Raw genomic sequence first — 19,113 nt, 5'->3', positions numbered from 1 at the left:
AGGACTACTGGGAAGGGCTTTTTAAAACACAGATTCCGGAGCCCTACTCCCAGAGTTCCTGATTCATCAGGTCTGGGATGCGGCCCTGAGAATCTGGGCTTCTAACAAGTTGCCAGGTGATACTGATGCTGCTGGCTCAGGCCATGCTTTGGGAACCACTGACATAAGCCAGTACCCATTTTATACAGCAGAGAAAACTGAGGCTGCTGAGGGATAAATTAGTCACCAAGGGTTCAGGTGACCTGATAGCCACTCTGGAACTGGTGTCCAGTTATAGAAGCTTTGAAAGCCATTTGAAGAGACAGGGCAGGTAGGTTTTTCCTCCTCTCCCTTCCATCCCACTCGCCCAGGGCATCCAGATGAGCTGGTTTTGTTCCCAAAGGGCCGCCAGCAGGATAGCCACTCACCACGCATGGCCAGCTTCTGAGTGGAGCACTCCAGACCATGGTCGTGCACGCTGCCTCTGAGTTAAGCCGACCACAGACCTTGGCACTCTAGGCCCGGCTTTGCCTTCTAATTTTTGCCCCAGGAAGCCTGCTTTGACTGTGGCTGGGATCTCTCGCACCTCTGCTGGCATTCAAAGTCCAATGGCCCTGCCAGAGAGCCCTTAGGTTTTTCAGTTCCTGGCATGTTTGTGCTGTTGCCTCTGCTAGCCTGTGAACTCCAGGGGCCAGGGCTGTGCCTTTGCACCCATCATGGCTCTAGAGTACCTGATAAATGAACTATGTGGGCATACAGGGTGGAAGGAATCTGGATACATGTTTGAGATTTTCAGAAGCCAACTACAAGAAGCCAAACTATGAGGGATGGGGAGTCCAGTTACACACAGAGCAGGGGTGGGGACTACACTTTCAGTGTTAGTGAGGAGCCCAGAGTAAGAAATGAGGCCTGTTGCAGTGAGAACGCCTGCAGAGGTGGAAGCCAGTGCAGGGGCCTCACATCAGGACTCTCCCTGTGCTAGCAGGGGGCTGAGGTTTTTTTTTTTGTTTTTTGTTTTGTTTTGTTTTGTTTTGTTTGAGACAGGAGTCTCGCTCTGTCTCCCAGGCTGGAGTGCAGTGGTGCGATCTCGGCTCACTGCAAGCTCCACCTCCCGGGTTCATGCCATTCTCCTGCCTCAGCCTCCTGAGTAGCCTGGACTACAGGCACCCGCCACCACGCCTGGCTAATTTTTTTTGTATTTTTAGTAGAGACGGGGTTTCACTGTGTTAGCCAGGATGGTCTTGATCTCCTGACCTCGTGATCTGCCTGCCTCAGCCTCCCAAAGTGCTGGGATTACAGATGTGTGCCACAGCACCAGGCCGGGGCTGAGTTTTTTAATTGAAAGACAAATGTTAGTTCCCCCAGATCCTAATCTGAAATAAAATATGGCAGCATTCATTTATCCCTGCAAGGCAGGGCACATAACACAGGCAAAGCAGCTTCTGCGTGTGCACACACATGTGGATGTGCATGTGTGTGTTGCTATTGTGGCTGGACACAAACGACTTAATCATTTGTCAAATGTAAGTTAACTCCCCACAACACACTCTGAACTCATCCAGAGCAGCACGTGTAGTTATATGCCCTGGATACCGCTCAGAGGCGAGACAGTTACGCTTCGTCAATGAAACTCACAGGAGACTATTTGTCCAGACAAGAATCAAACAAAATTAATGGATTAATCTTTTGGCTCTAATTCCTTGCTGACATCACAGACTGAAATGCGGCCCAGAAAGAAATCCCATGTTGGCAGTTTGGCTCCAAACTTTTAGTCTTCAGCAAGCATCAGAGCAGGAGCCTCTGAGCGGCCGGGCACCGCCACTTCTTTTCTGTTTTGCTGGATTGGCAGATTGAATAGTCCCCTCTCATTGCTTGGGAGTTGGCTTGTGGCAGCAACAGCCCTAATACTGGCCTTGTTCCCCCAGGGTGTCGAAGTGCAGACAGACTACGTGCCCCTGCTGAACTCGCTGGCGGCCTATGGCTGGCAGCTCACGTGTGTGCTACCAACTCCCGTCGTCAAGACTACCAGGTAACAATAACAGTAATCATTAGGATTCTATTGAACACTTACCGTGTGCTAGTCACTGTTCCTAATGAGCACCTCATGTCTATAAATTATTTAATCCTGTGCGAGAGGCTGGTAGTTATGTAAACTCTCCCACTGGGAAGCAGCAGGGCCAGAATTTCATATTCTTAACCACCGTCACCCAGAGAACTCCCCTGCACCCCTCTTCCCACATGGGGGGCCCTGTGAGTCATTACTGCCCAGCATGTCAAAGATGAACCGCTCAGACTGAGAGGGTTCACAGCCTCCAGTGCAAAAGAAATTCAGCACCTGCTATGTGCCTTGTGCTAGGCTAGGTAGGCACTTTATATATAAAAATCTCAGTCCTCAAAAAGAAAAGAAAAATCCTATGAGGTAGAATTGTATTATTATTAAACCCATTTTGCAGCTGAGGAAAGTGTGGCCAGGGAGGTTGAGGGACTTGCCCAAGATCAAGCACTGGTCACCAGCTCCACAAAGGGACTGTAAAGGCCTGCCTTTCAGGCCTTGGTGCAGCATTCCTTATAATTTCAGGTTCATGCTCATTTGTCCACTCTCAGCTCTGCTTACGCTCCCTTGAGCCCAGTCACACCAACCATAAAAGGCCCTCCATCTATACGTTGGGCTTACTATCCAAATTAGTCTTGCCCTGTGGGGCTGTAAGCATGGATATGATTCCCATTTTGCAGATGAGGAAACTGAGGCTAGGGGAGGCTTGGTCACATACTTAAGGCTACCCAGCCAGTAAGTGGCAGAAACTGGGCCTAGAATCTCAGTCTGCAGAATCAGGCACTTTTCCTGGAGCAGGCCGTCTCTCTGCTGACCAGCAGGGATGCTCCCGCTGTGGCCCCCAGAGCTCCACCTTCCCCAAACCCTACTGCATATTCATCACTGCAGAGTGATGGACAGCATGGGGCAGGGCTGGCAACCAGGGTGATTGAGAGTGCAGAATCACGGTGACAACTGATGTCTTTCCTAGTCCCTACTCTGGCTCACCAGGATCTTCAGATTCCACATTAGGTCACAGTGGGTCAGTGCACCAGGGGGAGCCAGTCTGTGGCCACTTTTGAGCCCCTTGGCCACTGGAAACCACTATGTTCTTTCTCAGCCAAGACTTTGACAGGCATAGGGCAATGCAGTGTTGTAGAAAGAACCCTGGATTTGGGGCCTGAAGACGTGAACCCAAGTCTTCAGTCTACCACTTACCAACTGTGTCATGTTGGTCAAGTGACATAGCTTCTCTGAGTCAGTTTCCTGGTCAATTTCCAGAGGACAAGACTCATAATGAGAATGTATTTGGATGTGAAGGCCCAGCTGGTTCTGAGCCATCTAAGCCCAGGGGCTACAGACAGGTCTCTCTGTCTCAGACCTTCACACCTGCTAAATAATTCTTCCTAATCCTCCACCTCCCTGTTCCTTAAATGACCACTTATGGTGGAATGGAGAGTGTGTGGAACTGGGCAGATCTGTGTTTGAATCCTCACTGTGTGATCTCCAGCCTGTTCTTGAGCTGAGCTTTTGTTTCCTTCTATAAAAGTGGTAGTTGGATTCCGTGGAGCATTGAGGTGAAGCTTAAATGAGCCACTATGTGTGAAATCACCCAGCCTAGCCGCTACACAAAATAGGTGCAGAGCAAATATTAGTTCTCTCCCTCCTTTTTCTTACAGACTTTGTAGCTCAATGCAGTAACATGTAAAGATATTTACAAAACAGAGATTTAAGAAATGCAAATTAAAACCACAATGAGATATAGCCTCACACTGATTGGAATGGCTATTATCCAAAAGACAAGGGTATAGAGAAAAGAGAACCCTTGTACACTCTTGGTGGGATTGTAAATTAATATAGCCATTATGGAAAATAGTACAGAGGCTTCTCCGAAAACTAAAGATAGACTTAGCACATGATACAGCAAACCCACTTCTAGGTATATATCCAAAGGAACTGAAATCAGTATGCAAAAGAGGTATCTGCATTTCCATGATCCTTGCAGCATTATTCACAACAGCTAAGAAATGGAAACAACTTAGGTGTCCCTCATCAGATGGATGAAGAAAATGTGATATATATATATATATTATATATACACACACACACACACACACACAATGGAATACTATGCAGCCTTAAAAGGGGGCATTGGGGACATTCTGTTATTTATGACAAGGATGAGCCTGGAAGACATTATGCTAAGTGAAATAAGCCAGGCACAGAATGACATACCTTGTGTCTCTCTCATACGTGGAATCTAAAAAAGTTGAGTCATAGAAGTGGAGAGTAGAATGGTGTTTACCAGAGGCTGGGGAGTGGGGCGGATGGGGCAAAGGAGAGATGTTGATCAAAGGGTACAAAGTTTCCGTTAGGAGGAATAAGCCTTGGTCATCTATTGCACAGAATGGTGACTATTATAAACAACAATGCCTTGTATATTTTACAATTCCTAAAAGAGTAGCTTTTAAATGTTTTCACCACAAAAAATGCTAAGTATGTGAGGTGAAGGATTTGTTAAGTAGCCTGATTTAATCAGTCCACATTGTAAACATACATCAAAACATCACACTCTACCCCATAAATATACAATTATTATTTGTAAATTAAAAATAAAATACAACAATCATCAAAAGGGTGGAAGCAGGGGGAAAAAAAAAACGGTGATCTTCTTTACAATACTTCTATCATCTTTAAAGGGAGCTCCAGGTCCTGCCTTCCTGGGAAGAGAGTATTCACTGTATTATAAGATACGAGTCGCCCCTCCCTAGCCTGTTTTGTTCATGTGAGCCAGAGCTGGTTAACAGGCACTGCCTTGCAGGGCCTGCCTGGTGCTGCACAGTCTTTGGTGTGCCTGCAGGAGCCATGCACGGCTGAGACCCTGGGTGCAGCCATGACCTCTGTCCACTGTCCTGTAGCAGCTGGAGGGCTGAGCTCATCACGCAGGTCCTTATCTACCTGCCCATTACCAGAGACAGATTTGGAAGAGGCCCCTGCCCCTTTGAGATCCACCGAAGCAGCCAGTGTGTCCTCATTTGGCCAAGATGCTGTTACTTCCCATTAAGGGAATGGGCATGTCCAGGTAGGAAGCTGACTTTGTAGGGATACCCAAAAAGCTTTTGTTGGGCATCTGAGGTAGCCCCTTGGAAGCACGGTTGGATGGCCTGGAAGCGGGAGAGTAGAGCAGGCGCCTCTTCTAACCTATCATAATCCCGTGGGTGGTCTGCTTTGATGAAATTAGGGATGGCAACATCTGCGTCGGGTTTTGGGTTCCTCTAAGGCATAAAGTGGCTCATTCTCAGCTCCGTGTGTTACAGTGAGGGGACTGTATCCACCAAGCAGATTGTCTTTCTTCAGAGACCGTGTCTACCTCAGAAAATCAAGAAGAAGGAATCGAAGGTAAGAGACTTTGATGGCCTTCCTAGGTTTTCCTCAGCAGGGCTTCATCTTCAGTGGATTTTCTGCAGTATTTGAGGGGGCAGCCTGCTCCAGCTTCCAAGGGCTCAGAGCCCAAGGAACACCTGAGCCCCTGGCAACCCGAGTCACATCTCAGGCTGCTAAAACAGGATAGCTGAGGGGACTGGAGGGCCTTGTCTGCCATTGTCCTGGTGGGCAGGCCAGAAGGATGGAGGAGAGAGGCTCTTCTGGAGGCTCCAGCCTGTCAGATATTCCCACTAGGATGAAAAGAAGGGCACGAAGTCAGCTGCAGCCTAACCATGGGGTGGGGATGGCTCGAGCGCATGGCCAGCTTCTTTGTGTCTTAATCTCATTATCAGCTAGTTGGAGCTCTGGCCTGCCCTGTTAAGATTCCTTAGGACATTAAAAGTGTGGGGATCTGAGCAGAGACCCTGCCAAAATCTCAAAGGCCTCTGTGTGACAGCTGGTGATGCTAGCCGTAGCCTGTGGCAGCAAGTCCTCAGGCCAGGCTGTCCTCAGAGATCCCCAGGGCCCTTTCCCCCTCTCTGGACTCTGAACTACCCTAGAAACAGTTGCACAGAGACTGACCTTCTCAGAGTCTTCTCTGTGATTCCTAAAGGTTGAGCATAAGGGTTGTACGAGGTGCAAGTGTCGGCAACCCTTGTGCCAGATGATTCTGATGCTTCCCACCCCGCCCTGAGCAGCCTGTGGTGCTTTTCCTGAGGACATTTTCACCAGTTGCTGGGGAAGAAGCCAGTGAGTCGAGTGGACCCACCAAAGCCTGAGTCAGGCATCACCTGGATTCAGCTCACTGCACCTTTGATGGCTGAGGCCACATTCTCGGCAGGGCCTGCCTGACCTGCTCGGCTCCTCACTCTTGGCATCACTCCTGCATTCCTCACGCTTGGTTCCTCATGTTCTTTGGACACAGAGCCCTGGGAAGGAGCATCAAGTAAATGAACAGATTGGAGCAGCCCCTCACCAGCCAACAACTCCAGGGGGAGCCCACTTGTGGAAGGAGTGCCAAAGCAATGGTGACTTGAAGCCAGATGGGCTGGAGTGTGGAGGAAGGTCTTTCTCCAGGCTCTGAAGGTGTAATGTGACAGGTGACGGCACAATGGACCAGAAGGCAACTGCCAGCCCACCATCAACCACCAGGAGCAGGCAGCCACCAGCTGGAAGATGGATCGGCTGCAGAGCACTGTCAGTTTCGCTCAGCCACAGGCTCACAGGAACTGCATGCATTCAGCAAGTGCGACATTCAAGACGCAGCACGCACAGGGCCCATCAGATGCTGACAGACACCCGCTGCAGCCTTACAGAGGGAGATGGTGCCACCTTTGCCTAACAGGTTCCTGGTGGTGGGGCACACAGATTCCAAAGGAGAGACATGTGGTTGGATGTGGGTGTGAAGGTCATGGCATCGCATGCAGGGGGACAAGTCAGTGGAAACTTGAGTCGGCAGGGAGATTTTAGAGGTAGATTTGTAAAAGCTGTTGTAATAAGGTAGAACTGACTTTCCTCAGGGAAAATTCAGAGAGGATGGGACCCACTGTTTTTTCGGTCAGTAAAAACTTCTAATCCCAAGCAGCTGTACTCATCTGAGTGGACTGCTTTCTCTTTCCATGTACCTAATTATTTCCTGCCTCATTCCAAGACTGTAGGTGACTGGTGTGGAGCACTTGTTCTACACAAGACCCCCTGGGTCACCTCACAGATGGGAGTCCTCCAGAGAGGGGGCTTCACAGCCAGACTCCTTGGAAGAATCTTCTGCACTGGGTGTCCCCTCCTCACTCCTCAGCTGACAAGGGTCAGTGTCCTGCTTCCACAGGCCTGTGTCCCCTGGTGACCGAGGGTCACTCCATCTAGTCCTCATCATGCCTGAGCTCTTGCGGCCCGGACGTTGGGACCACCCCCACTCCCTGAAGCAGCTTTCCTCTTGGTTCTTTCCCACCTCATTCTCCTGGTTTCCCACTAAGTTCCTCAGGGTTCAGACCCAGCCCCATTTCTCCCTTCACTCTTGCCTCTTCCTTAGAAAATCTCCTTCACCACCTCTGTGCCAATGACCATTCCGCCTGCATTTTCAGCCCTCACTGCACCCCAAGACTCCAGCTCCATCCATCCTGTGGCTCGAGCAAACCTATGACTCTCCCCCTCCCCATACCTCACCCACCTGGCCAACCGCCACCCTATCTAGAGGAAAGGCATCACACCTTAGGGGCTGTCCCTGCTGACCCTCCCATCTCCTTCCCCTATATTCAATCTATCCTTAAGACCCATCTGTGTTAGGTCCCGGAGGCTCTGGAATCCCTCCACTTCTCTCTACCATCACTTGCCTCAGCTACTCCAATCTCCTAATAATAGATATCCCCTTCAAATAGGTTCTCTATTCAGAGCCCAAGTGATCTGTTAAAAAGGCAACTTGAATCCTGTCATCCCACTGCTCAAAGGAGTTCTAGTTTTTTTTTTTTTTTTTTTTTTTGAGACGGAGTCTCGCTCTGTTGCTCAGGCTGGAGTGCAGTGGCGCAATCTCGGCTCACTGCAAGCTCCGCCTCCCGGGTTCACGCCATTCTCCTGCCTCAGCCTCTCCCAGTAGCTGGGACTACAGGCGCCCACCACCACGCCCGGCTAATTTTTTTGTATTTTTAGTAGAGACGGGGTTATCACCGTGGTCTCGATCTCCTGACCTCGTGATCCGCCCGCCTCGGCCTCCCAAAGTGCTGGGATTACAAGCGTGAGCCACCGCGCCCGGCCAGGAGTTCTAGTTTTGTATGACTCTGAAGACAAAGATGGAAATCAGTACTGTGGCCCTCAAGGCCCCAAGGGATCTGGTCCCTCTTACCTCCTCTGCCAGCCTCCCATTCTCTGTGGCCTCCAGTTCTTGTGTCCCTTCTGCCAAGGACATTCTCCTCCTTTCTAGCTCTACTCGAGCATCCTTTTCTCAGGACAGTGCTGTCTCCTTTTATACCAAACCAGACTCCTTTGTACTACACTGGAAAAGAACCACGTTCTTCTCCTTCAGAGCTCTCCTCTGGGCTTTTAGTTATTTGTGATCATTATTTTATCCTTTCCAGGCAGTCAGACATAGTCTCCACAAGAGCAAAGACCTTTTTCCTGTGTTGTGTACCCAGTACCCAGATTTTAGTTGGTGTTCAACAGATACTTGTTGAATCAATGAATGAGTAATCAACTTCTTAGCGAGGACATACGTAGTATGTCTAGCATTAAAACTTAAAAAAAGAAACTGCAAGATTGGCACACTGAGGATGTGGCATATTTAGTCCTCTTTTAATCAGCAACATGGATAGAATTTTCTAATCAAGACTTTTCAGCATTGGAAAGAAACCTCTGTGTACGTGCGTGTGACTTTCAAGGCAAATATTAAACTCCTTCAAAGGGAGTAAGTGATTTCTACAATTCAGGGGAAGACTTCCTTCCAGCTAAACTACTTGAAGTGGACACATCATGGGCAGTTTTTAAAATGTGCAAATTAAATCCATTGGCTCCTGCTGACATGGAACTCTGGACACACACTGCTGTAAAGTGAAGGATTTCTTTTTTTCTTTCAGTTATTGCTGAATTGGGCAGCTAATTGGATTTGGTGACACATCCAGCTGCCACAGATGCTCTGGCTTGGGAAGGCCCCCAACTCAGCGCAGCCTGTTTTATCTGCGGCTTGCTGGTTAAGCTCAGAGACTCCCCCGGTCCTACTCAAAACATGGAGTCCATTCCCCAGGCTGGACTTGCCTGCCTTCAAGTGGTGTGGATGTTAGAGCTCACCTCAGAGGCTCAACTGAAATCTGGCACAGTCCAGGCCTCCTCTTGCTTTCTGAGACGTCTCCTTTTTGAATTGTTGGGATCTGAAACAGTTTTTGTTGTTTTCTACCATTTGTGTTCTCGTTTTGTATTATATCAGCAGATCAACAAGATGTGATCTTCTACAGGAAACTGGATATGGCCAGGCATCCAGAGGAAACTATGGAAGCTCTGTTATTTCGCAAGAGCAGCCCCTGAGAGGGCAACTGGGCTCAGATGGAAGGTCTAGCACTTGGTGGAATTGTCCTCAGTTGTACACTGCACAACAGCAGAGGGCGCTATTCACATGAAATACAATATGAATGGGGCCCTGGAGGTGTGCACCACAGCCCTGGAGGTAGAGACAACCATTTTAGAGATGAGTAACTTGAAACTCAGATTCATAACCTGCCTAAAGACTGACAGCTAACGAGTGTCAGCACTAGGATTTGAATCCATACTATAATGCTTTGACATTTTAGCATTAAGGCCTCTTAGCCAAAACAATCACCACTTTTTTGGCAACAGTAAAACTTCCTCTGACTTCCCTGAGAGCCGACTGCCTCTCAGAGTACTGTATTACACAGATAGGCTTCACTGGTCCTTTTCTAAAAACACGTAAAATGATATAAAATGTGAAGAGGCTCTGACTGTTTTGGAACATCCATTTAAAAAAAGGAAAGACTCTTACATTTGGGCTGGAATTAAAATGCAACGGCAGCTGCCTAACACAGGGCAGCAGTTACGAACCATAACACGGTGCCTGGAAACTATGGAGGCTTAGTGGAGGCAGCCACAGTCATGTTGAGGGCTAAAATCAGTGGCCTCCTCTGGTGGGTTTGGAGCCTCGAGATGCCTGCCTGGCAGGCTCGGCTGAAGTAGGAGGTGGGTCTGAGACACCACTTAGCCTACAGAGTGATTCCATTATTGGGATCCTCACAGTTTGGGTGGAAGAAGCTCCACCCATCTCCTAGGGGGAAGTCTGTCAGCCATAGTATGAGACATTTCAAAAGAGGTCAAAGGAGAAACCCATCCAACATTGTAAGTGAACTCATTTGGGGATTTTGGGGGATACAGGGTGGGAAAGGACCAGATAAATGTTAAATCCTAACCTCAACATGTATTTCACTCGTTTCTCTACTTTAATGGACCATTCCATTACCATTCTTATCTAAAAGGTGCTAAATCCAAGAATCCTATAATGTATTAAATCTCAGAATTCTGTGTTTAGGCAAATGTTTTATCTGAGGAAATAGATCTCTACAGTGGAAAACTACAAAAATGGCAAATTTTTAAACATTTACATAGCACATTTTTGGTTTTTCCTAGCAAAGCGCTCAGAATGATTTACAACATGCTAAAGCCTTAAGAAATCATTTCCCACTGATGGTGCAACTGCATTCCTGCACTCCTCTCTCTAGCCCAGCAAGAAATCATAGGAACTGAGAGCTCCCTTTTTCTTTCAATTATATAATATCTGAGATTTAAGTGCATATTTGGTGAAACCAATGAGATGCAGCTGAAGCACAAGGAAGTGGCCATGGTGGGAACTGAAAACTAAAACCTCATGTGCACTCTGGGCCACCGAGATGAGAAATTCAGATTGAGAAACTTGGCCTGTCAGTGGCGGAGCTGGGGCTCTCTCTTGGGTGGTCTTGCTCCAGAGATTTGATGAGACCCTGGTTGTTGCCCAACTCCATTACTGGCCGCGTGACCTTGGGACTCTGAGCCTCTGACTTCCCTGTCACACCGGGGAAATGCTTGGTTGCAGGTTGGGCTCCCTGGGAAGCGGCCTCTGAGATTTGGAAGTTTTTAGAGGGAGTTACCTTAGGAACACTTGTCAGTACAGGAGCGGGCAGAGGGAGAATTTGGGCTGTGATGCAGTCACAATCCCCCAGGTTGGCTTGGTGCTGGGATGGCATTTGCGTTATCCCAAATTGGGATCAGGAAATGGGTTGTTGTATCCTACCTGGGGCAGTCATTGGTTGTAGGTTGCCCTGGTGTGACCTTCTGTGAGGTGGTGGTCAGCAAAGGGCTATCGGCCTAGCCGGGGAGCGGGCCCGCCAGTCCTGTAGGGGAATCTGAGCGGTACAGCACAGTGTCTGCCCCGTGTTCTGGGTCCTGCCTTACTCAGGTGACCGAGTGAGAGAATGCCAGCCCCGTGCCTGGTAATCCTCAGCCTGCTCAGAATGGAAATGAGTAGCTGCAGCTCTGGCTCTTACTGGGGGCAGGCCTCACATCTCCTCTCCATCCTGGCCCTCCAAATGATAGGACTTCAGGAGCCCTTTCCTATATGGGCCTTTGGTATGGAGCCAGTCAAAAGAAATGCTGCTCTGCCCCCACAGAACCTGAAATCTACATCTAAAATATACATCCTGGAAGGCGTGGTGCAGGCCCTTGGAGTGGGTGTGATGTGATTGTGTGCAATTCAAGTTTGGTGCCTGTACTGCCTGGCTGGAGGATGCTGGGAATTGTTTGTCTCACTCAGACATGGTGTGGGTATGAATGCAGACAAGGCTTCGGGTGAAGCTCTGCGTTCCCGGAGGCTTGTTATTTATCCCCATCCTCTCTGATTTCTAGTTTCAGTGGCGATTCTCCAGAGAAGAAATGCACAACAGGCAGATGAGGAAATCGAAAGGTAAACTCAGTGCCAGAGACAAACAACAAGCAGAAGAAAATGAGAAGAATTTAGAAGACCAGTCTTCCAAAGCTGGAGACATGGGAAACTGTGTTTCGGGACAGCAGCAGGAGGGTGGAGTCTCTGAGGAGATGAAGGGCCCTGTCCAAGAGGACAAGGGAGAACAGCTGTCCCCTGGTGGCCGGCTGTGTGGGGTGGGTGTGGAGGGTGAGGCTGTGCAGAATGGTCCTGCCAGCCACAGCAGGGCCCTGGGGGGGATTTGCACTGGGCACTCCAATCCTGGAGAGGATGCCAGGGACGGGGATGCTGAGGAAGTCAGAGAGCTTGGTACGGTTGAAGAAAACTGAGTCTCGGGCAATTTGTGCTAAAACTAGGTGAGTTGCCAAACCCAAGGCATCTTACCAACAGCTGGTTTGGGGGCTGGTTTCCCTGGTGTTGTGTGTTACCTACCCTTTGGCTTGGCTTGACCTCTCCTTGTGAGCTCACCTGAGCCCTCCCAGGGCCAGGTTCCTGACAGTGTTGGTTTTTGCACATCCACTGGAAAGGTGTCATTAATGACCCAGTGTTAGAATGCAAGAGGTCAGGTTATTTCTTCTAGTCCTCAAGGCTCAAGGCCCAGTCCTGGCTCCACCACTCCTCCAGCCAGAGGGTCTGGACCATCCAGTGCCTGTCCTCGCCACAGGGCCTCCAGGGAGCATTCGGGTCAAATCCGTGGACACCCTGGGCTACAAACCAAGGCTGCTGTTCATCCCACATCATGTGGGGCAGTGTCCATCCCCTGCAGCTACTTGGTGACTTAACAACTCCAGGAGCCCTGTCAGCTGCCCTCCTCCACCTAAACCCCTTCGACTCTTCTGCTTTGACAAAGAAAATGACATCGGGGAGGGGAGGTGCTCCGCCTCCCAGCTTTTCTCAGAATAGTCCTATAGATACTGGTAATCTGGAAATGAAGAAGTAATTCTGTGTCTGCACCTACTCTTGCAGAATGTTCAAGGAAGTATTCTGTGTTAGTATTAATGCCAAAAAGTTGTTTTTAACGCTTTTGTATTCAGCACATCATACAAACACACATTACTTCTGTCATTTCAGGGCATCGGGACTGGCTAGCGCCCTTGTTAATGTGCTATTTTAATCAGTGTAACATTGGTCAAGTTGTTACCCATGTATGCTGTGTCTATCATGTGTTTATATCGTCCAGAAAGTATTAAGGCTTTACATAGATGCAACTGGCGAACCTTGGAGAGGGAATGCTGATTGTCTTGACCAAACCCACAGCCTGTCTCTTCTCTTGTTTAGTTACTTACGGCAATAAATCATCTATGAGTTAGTGCACCGTGAGGAGTGAGTGTTTATCGTGTCACTAGGAACAGTCCTGGCCTCATGTCCAAAGGACTCCAGCCCACACCCCCTACTCACTCTTTATAAGTTTCTAACTCCTGGCAGCATGATGACGTGGTGGAGGAAGACAAAGTTCCCACTGAAAGCTGCAGAGCAAGCTAGGCGTGCTGTGCCTTCTCGTCATTTGTAGAAAGAGATGGCAAGTGGAACTCAGATGCCACCAGGTAAGTAAGGGGTACAGCCACCTCCCATTTCTGGGATGGTGGAGACAAATACCTTTTTAAAATAAGCAAAAAACCTTACATCAATGTCTAACATTGTTTCCAAGCTTTTTTTTTTTTTTTTGGAGACAGAGTCTTGCTGTTGCCCAGGCTGGAGTGCAGTGGCGCAATCTCGGCTCACTTCTGGGATGGTGGAGACAAATACCTTTTTAAAATAAGCAAAAAACCTTACATCAATGTCTAACATTGTTTCCAAGCTTTTTTTTTTTTGGAGACAGAGTCTTGCTGTTGCCCAGGCTGGAGTGCAGTGGCGCAATCTCGGCTCACTGCAGGCTCCGCCCCCTGGGGTTCACGCCATTCTCCTGCCTCAGCTTCCCAAGTAGCTGGGACTACAGGCGCCCGCCACCTCGCCCGGCTAATTTTTTGTATTTTTAGTAGAGACGGGGTTTCACTGTGTTAGCCAGGATGGTCTCGATCTCCTGACCTCGTGATCCTCCTGCCTTGGCCTCCCAAAGTGCTGGGATTATAGGCATGAGCCACTGTGCCCGGCCGTTTCCAAGCTTTTAAGTAAATAAATGAGGCAAGTCTTTTCCCTTTGCAAGTTTTTGTAGGCCAGGCGTGGTGGCTCATGCCTGTATTCCCAGCACTTTGGGAGGCTGAGGCGGGCCGATCACCTGAGGTCAGGAGTTCGAGACCAGCCTGGCCAACGTGGTGAAACCCCGTCTCTACTAAAAATACAAAAATTAGCTGGGCGTGGTGGCGGGCGCCTGTAATCTCAGCTACGCGGGCGGCTGAGGCAGGAGAATTGCTTGAACCTGGGAGGCAGTGGTTGCAGTAAGCCGAGACTACACCACTGCACTCCAGTCTGGGCACAGAGCAAGACTCCATCTCAGAAAAAAAAACAAAAAAAACACAAACATTTGTAATATATTTTTATAGAGCAAAATGTAAAACCTTTGTACAGCCACATCATATAGCTTTTTCTTCTTGACAAACTCCCCACCCAACCCTCAGAGCTTAAAGAGGTTGAAGGCCCTGTTCAAAGAAAAGACAACTATTTTTTAATGACATTTTCCACAACTAAGTCATTAATATCTATACAGTATTTTGATTTAATAAAAACATTATTTCTTGGCACATATCTTAAAGGATCATGATTTTAAAAATATATGCTAGTCAGCAACAGGCCAGGACAAAAACACCACACTCAACTTTGAAAAGCAAACGGTTCCAGGCTAGAGGGCCTTACATTGCTCAGCTTTGGGTACATTTTGCAATTAATTAATTGACATTTATGTTGGCTGTATTTGCTATGGGGAAAAAAAGGTGACAATAATTTGAATTCCTCAAGAGAGTTTGGCCCTAGTGTCAGGCTAACAGTTCCTAAAGGTCTTGTTTTTTCTCCCTTGCTTCTCTACACCCTGCTGATTCTGGCAAAAAAATCAGTCTACAGTGGAGGGTGTTAAGTTAGCAGCAGCTTGAAATCACTGAGGAAGCTATACAAAATCCTGATGCCGGGGCCCGCCCACAGAGCTTGTGAATGAATGATCTGGGGAGTGGCGTGGGCATCAGGATTTTTAAAAGCTCCCAGAGGACTCTAAGGTGCAGCCAAAGTTGAATACCACTGGCCACAGGGTCTCTTGTCAGTTGAAACACAGCTTGTTCCTTGTGAAATAAAATGCTTTCTACAAGTGGTAAATAATCAAGGCCCTAAAATCCATTCTCAACATCCTGCATGTATATTTCAAGTGGAGGCATTTCTGAAGGAAATGTTAGTTTCCTGTGATTGCCAATAGGGTAAAAAGCCATCATTTGAACTGACCAGGTCCCACGAACAGTAAAAGCCACAAAGACATACAATGTTTGGCATGAGGAAGCTTGTGCACTTGGCAGTTAAGTCTGTGAGGCTGTAGCTGTCACAGTGGGTTTGCAAGGGAGTCCTGCAAATCCACTGTGATCAGGTGGTTATCAGGTGATTGAAATGAGGCATTCCTATGATGTTGTGGCTAATCCAGATTCTTTCACTGGGAAGCTGCTTTCAAGTACTTCACCTGCAGAGGCTCAGGAGACGGTAGTGGGTGAAGTTTAGCACTACTGGCAGGGCAATTATGGGAGGAAGAAGAATTCTTATCTAATCTGCTTAAAGAAAGGCAGGTGCATTGCTCTGAAGTGCATACAGCCACAAGGTCAAAATACTGACCCATGGAAAGCCTGAGGAAACCTATGTTAATGAAATAGTAACACTGTTTTGGGCTTGGTGTAGTGGAAAAGCCCAGCTGGGCTTTGGAATCAGACAGCTGGTGAGGATGCTAACTAGACCCAGCCTACATGTGTAACCTCCTCAGTTTCTTCACAGCTCTGAGCATCAATCGCCTCAAGTGTGAAATGGGGTGAAATGGCAGCCACCTCTTTGGATTTTTGTGAGGATTAATAAGATGTGAATAAAGTGCTTGGTCCACGGTAAGCACTCTGTGGGTAGCAGTTAATCACATGCTAATAGGTAATCAATGTGGCAGATACTGTTAGTGCCCACCCAATATCCATGGAAGTATATCCTCTACTCCCCAGCTTCTCTTGCAGTTTGGGGCCATGAGACACAAGCAGGTCTGATAAAAGCTTCAGGGACTCCCAGCCCTTCATCTCCAACACCCTCAGCACAGTTCAAGATGGACCATGAGGCTGGGTGTGGTGGCTCATGCCTATAGTCCCAGCACTTTGGGAGGCTGAGACAGAAGGATCGCTTGAGCTCAGAAGTTCGAGACCAGCCTGGGCAACATAGCAAGAACTTGCCTCTACAAAAAAAAAAAAAAAATCAGCTGGGTGTGGTGGTACATGTACCAGCTACTTGGGAGGCTAAAGTGAGAGAATTGCTTGAGCCCAGGAGGTCGAGGCTGCAGTGAGCTGTGGTTACACCACTGCACTCCAGCCTGGACAAGAGAACAAGACCCTGTCAAAAAAAAAAAAAAAAAAGATGGATCTTGACATGGGCGTTAAATAAACCTTTGCTAAGGTGAACCAATGAGATTTTGAGAGTTATTGGCTACTGAAGTGTAGTATATCCCATCTTAACAGAAATACTGTAATAATATTTATAAAGTCTTAAATTATTTATCAATGGTTTATAAGTAACAAAAAGGTAAACATTTAGTCAAATGCCTGTCTGAATTTTTCAGATCTCCAGGTTGACCATGCTTCACTAGAGTTGCTGATGCTTGATGGGAGCAGCTTCCAAAAACATTAGCAGGAGGCATTCTAATTTATTTCTTATGAAGCACATTTTATCAGTACTCTAAACATATTCATCATGGCCCTCTCTAAACCACAAAATCTTTCAGGACTAGCTCTCAGGTGTAAACAGTGCTTATTAGTAGGAATAGGTTGACCCAAAACTCATGACTCGTGCAACCCACTCTAGCTGAGCTCCTAGCTGGCACAGGGGCACTGTGCTGCAGGGAGCACACAGTCTGGGCTCTGTCCTGCTAGGGCTCACAGCAGCCTAAGATTGAAGATCAAGTCCTGAAAGGACTGTGCAAGACGGGAAGGGCGAGGATGACTGGTGTGTGTGGCCAGGAGAAGCTCGGCACTGACTTCCAGTTGTTGCCACAGATCTTGTTTCCAAGAGCCCGGCTGGAAGTGCTGGAGGCCAACTGCATGAGTAGTGCAGGGTGGGCCCCTGGTGATTAGTGCTCTGCCTGCACTATGACCCGCCAAAACCACTGATGCAGCTTCCCAGGAGAGGCTGGGTTTCCTGTACCTGGCTCCTAGAGTTTTGTACAGGGAAGTGTGTGGACATGAGATCTAAGGACAAGACCCAATGAGCCTTTGGCTGGGTTTCTGAGGCAGCTGTTGCCAGAGAAGGAAGCAAAGTGATGTTCACCACAGGTTCCTGTTGATAACAATCGTTTCAGTGGCTAGACTAAGAAAACGAACCCTGGCTGCAGACGAATGGCTCTCTGAACCTGGCTGGTGCTTGCTTCCCCAGCCCTTGCAAAACAGTGGCACGTCCCTCCAGCAGAGGAAGCCAGGCTACGGGAGAGACCTGTGCATTTATGTGGGCATGAGGGGATCAAATGATTTGTTAAACAGATACACATTTTAAAATTCCTACACAACTGTGCTAGGTGCTGAGAAGACAGCAATGCAGAAGGGCCTCGTGAACCATGGTAAGGATTCTGGTCCTTGTTGTAAGGGTTAATAGGAGGCCACTGAACAGTTTTAAGCAGGGAAATGACATCAGATTTGCATTTTTTAAAACATCTTTCTGGCTACTGAATGAGGAAAATGCAGGGATCCCAGAGATGCTGCAGAGGCCAGTGCTTTAGTCCAGGTGGGGGCTGCTGGCTTGAATCTTAGCAAAGAAGGGGACAGATTTGAGAGTTATTCAGAAGCAAAAAAATGACTGGGGAATGAGGGAGGGATTGAAGCTACCAACCCTGTCCTTATCAAAGGCATTTCCTCAGAGTAATAAATACTCCAGTGATATTGCCTGGAACTTTTCCAAAACCTCTTGCATGGATTAGTTTTCAGAGTTTGACACATTCAACGTTAGACGAAGTCACTAAAAGTGAAGTATTTATACCTTTCTTAAGACCCAAAGAGGCCAGGTCAAGAGTTCAAGACCAGCCTGGCCAACATGGTGAAACCCCGTCTCTATTAAAAATACAAAAATTAGGCATGGTGGCACATGCTTGTAATCCCAGCTACTCGGGAGGCTGAGGCAGGAGAATCACTTGAACCCGGGGGGCAAAAGTTGCAGTGAGCCGAGATCATGCCACTGCACTCCAGCCTGCATGACAGAGCAAGACTCCGTCTTGAAAAAATATATATAATAATTTGTAAAAAAGATCCAAAGAACTATGTCTTTTTGGGAGGGAGGGCGTTGTGTGGCAACAGAAAGCAGCAGCTCTTGGGGAGGTGCCATGGTATGCATGTGGGAGTGCAAAGGAAACTATCTGTCTTGGGTCTGACGGGCAGAGTGGGAATTTGGGAATTCTCCCAAATGATTTTCTTTTTTTTTTGAGACGGAGTTTCGCTCTTGTTGCCCAGGCTGGAGTGCAATGGCACAATTTCGGCTCACCACAACCTCCACCTCCCAGGTTCAAGCGATTCTCTTGCTTCAGTCTCCCGAGTAGCTGGGATTACAGTCATGCGCCACCACGCCCGGCTAATTTTTACATTATTAGTAAAGACTGGGTTTCTCCATGTTGGTCAGGCTGGTCTTGAACTCCCGGCCTCAGGTGATTTGCCCACTTTGGCCTCCCAAAGTGCTGAGATTACAGGCGTGAGCCACCACGCCCAGCCCCAAATGATTTCTAATGGTAATGTTGGCAATTCCAGCAAAGCCCTGAGCCAGGAATTGGTGGAGAACCACCCTGGCTGTCAACTGTAAGGACTGGGTCCTGAAGAAAGAGTAAAGATATTCATTCATCCAGAGACAGTTTTAAAACATGATCCCATGTTGCTGACTGGCTTTTCATCCTTTAATGTGGTAAAACTTATACTTGTATATTTAAATATGTTGCTCACTAGTCATTAAGTTCAGTTTGGATTTGGATTTGGATTTTTCTGTGGCCTCTAAATAATATAAAGGCTTAAAGATAGTAAGAAATATATTTCACTTATTAGGGTGAACATTAAAATGCTTCCTATAATGGACCTCTGATTTCATGAACCTTCAGTCCTGGGTACCTCCT

The 19,113-nt window shown here is 47.9% G+C and overlaps 2 protein-coding genes across 11 annotated transcripts in view; one reads left to right on the top strand and one right to left on the bottom strand.

The window, feature by feature from the left end:
* Positions 1 to 13,199, top strand: part of RFTN1 (raftlin, lipid raft linker 1) — a 203,673-nt gene extending 190,474 nt beyond the window's left edge. For all 5 annotated transcript variants that reach the window (XM_055295520.2, XM_055295519.2, XM_063610761.1 and 2 more), the window contains exons 8-10: positions 1,905 to 2,008; positions 5,329 to 5,410; positions 11,804 to 13,199. In XM_055295520.2, coding sequence (XP_055151495.2) covers positions 1,905 to 2,008; positions 5,329 to 5,410; positions 11,804 to 12,208 — 591 coding nt within the window. In that variant the 3' untranslated portion in view covers positions 12,209 to 13,199. The remainder of the gene's footprint in view (positions 1 to 1,904; positions 2,009 to 5,328; positions 5,411 to 11,803) is intronic.
* Positions 4,525 to 19,113, bottom strand: part of OXNAD1 (oxidoreductase NAD binding domain containing 1) — a 60,146-nt gene continuing 45,557 nt past the window's right edge. For 2 of the 6 annotated variants that reach the window (XM_055295521.2, XM_063610787.1), the window contains one exon: positions 4,525 to 6,363. The gene's annotated coding sequence lies outside the window, so the exon portion shown is untranslated. Of the gene's footprint in view, positions 6,364 to 13,502; positions 13,626 to 14,458; positions 17,769 to 19,113 lie in introns of those variants that run through there. The other 4 variants (XR_010113930.1, XR_008660513.2, XM_055295523.2 and 1 more) reach the window with 4 other exon arrangements.

The sequence above is a fragment of the Symphalangus syndactylus genome, chromosome 10 (genome assembly GCF_028878055.3).
Source record: "Symphalangus syndactylus isolate Jambi chromosome 10, NHGRI_mSymSyn1-v2.1_pri, whole genome shotgun sequence".
Taxonomy (NCBI): domain Eukaryota; kingdom Metazoa; phylum Chordata; class Mammalia; order Primates; family Hylobatidae; genus Symphalangus; species Symphalangus syndactylus.
Note: the sequence above shows the minus strand (reverse complement) of the source record. Positions and strands in the feature narration are given on the sequence as shown.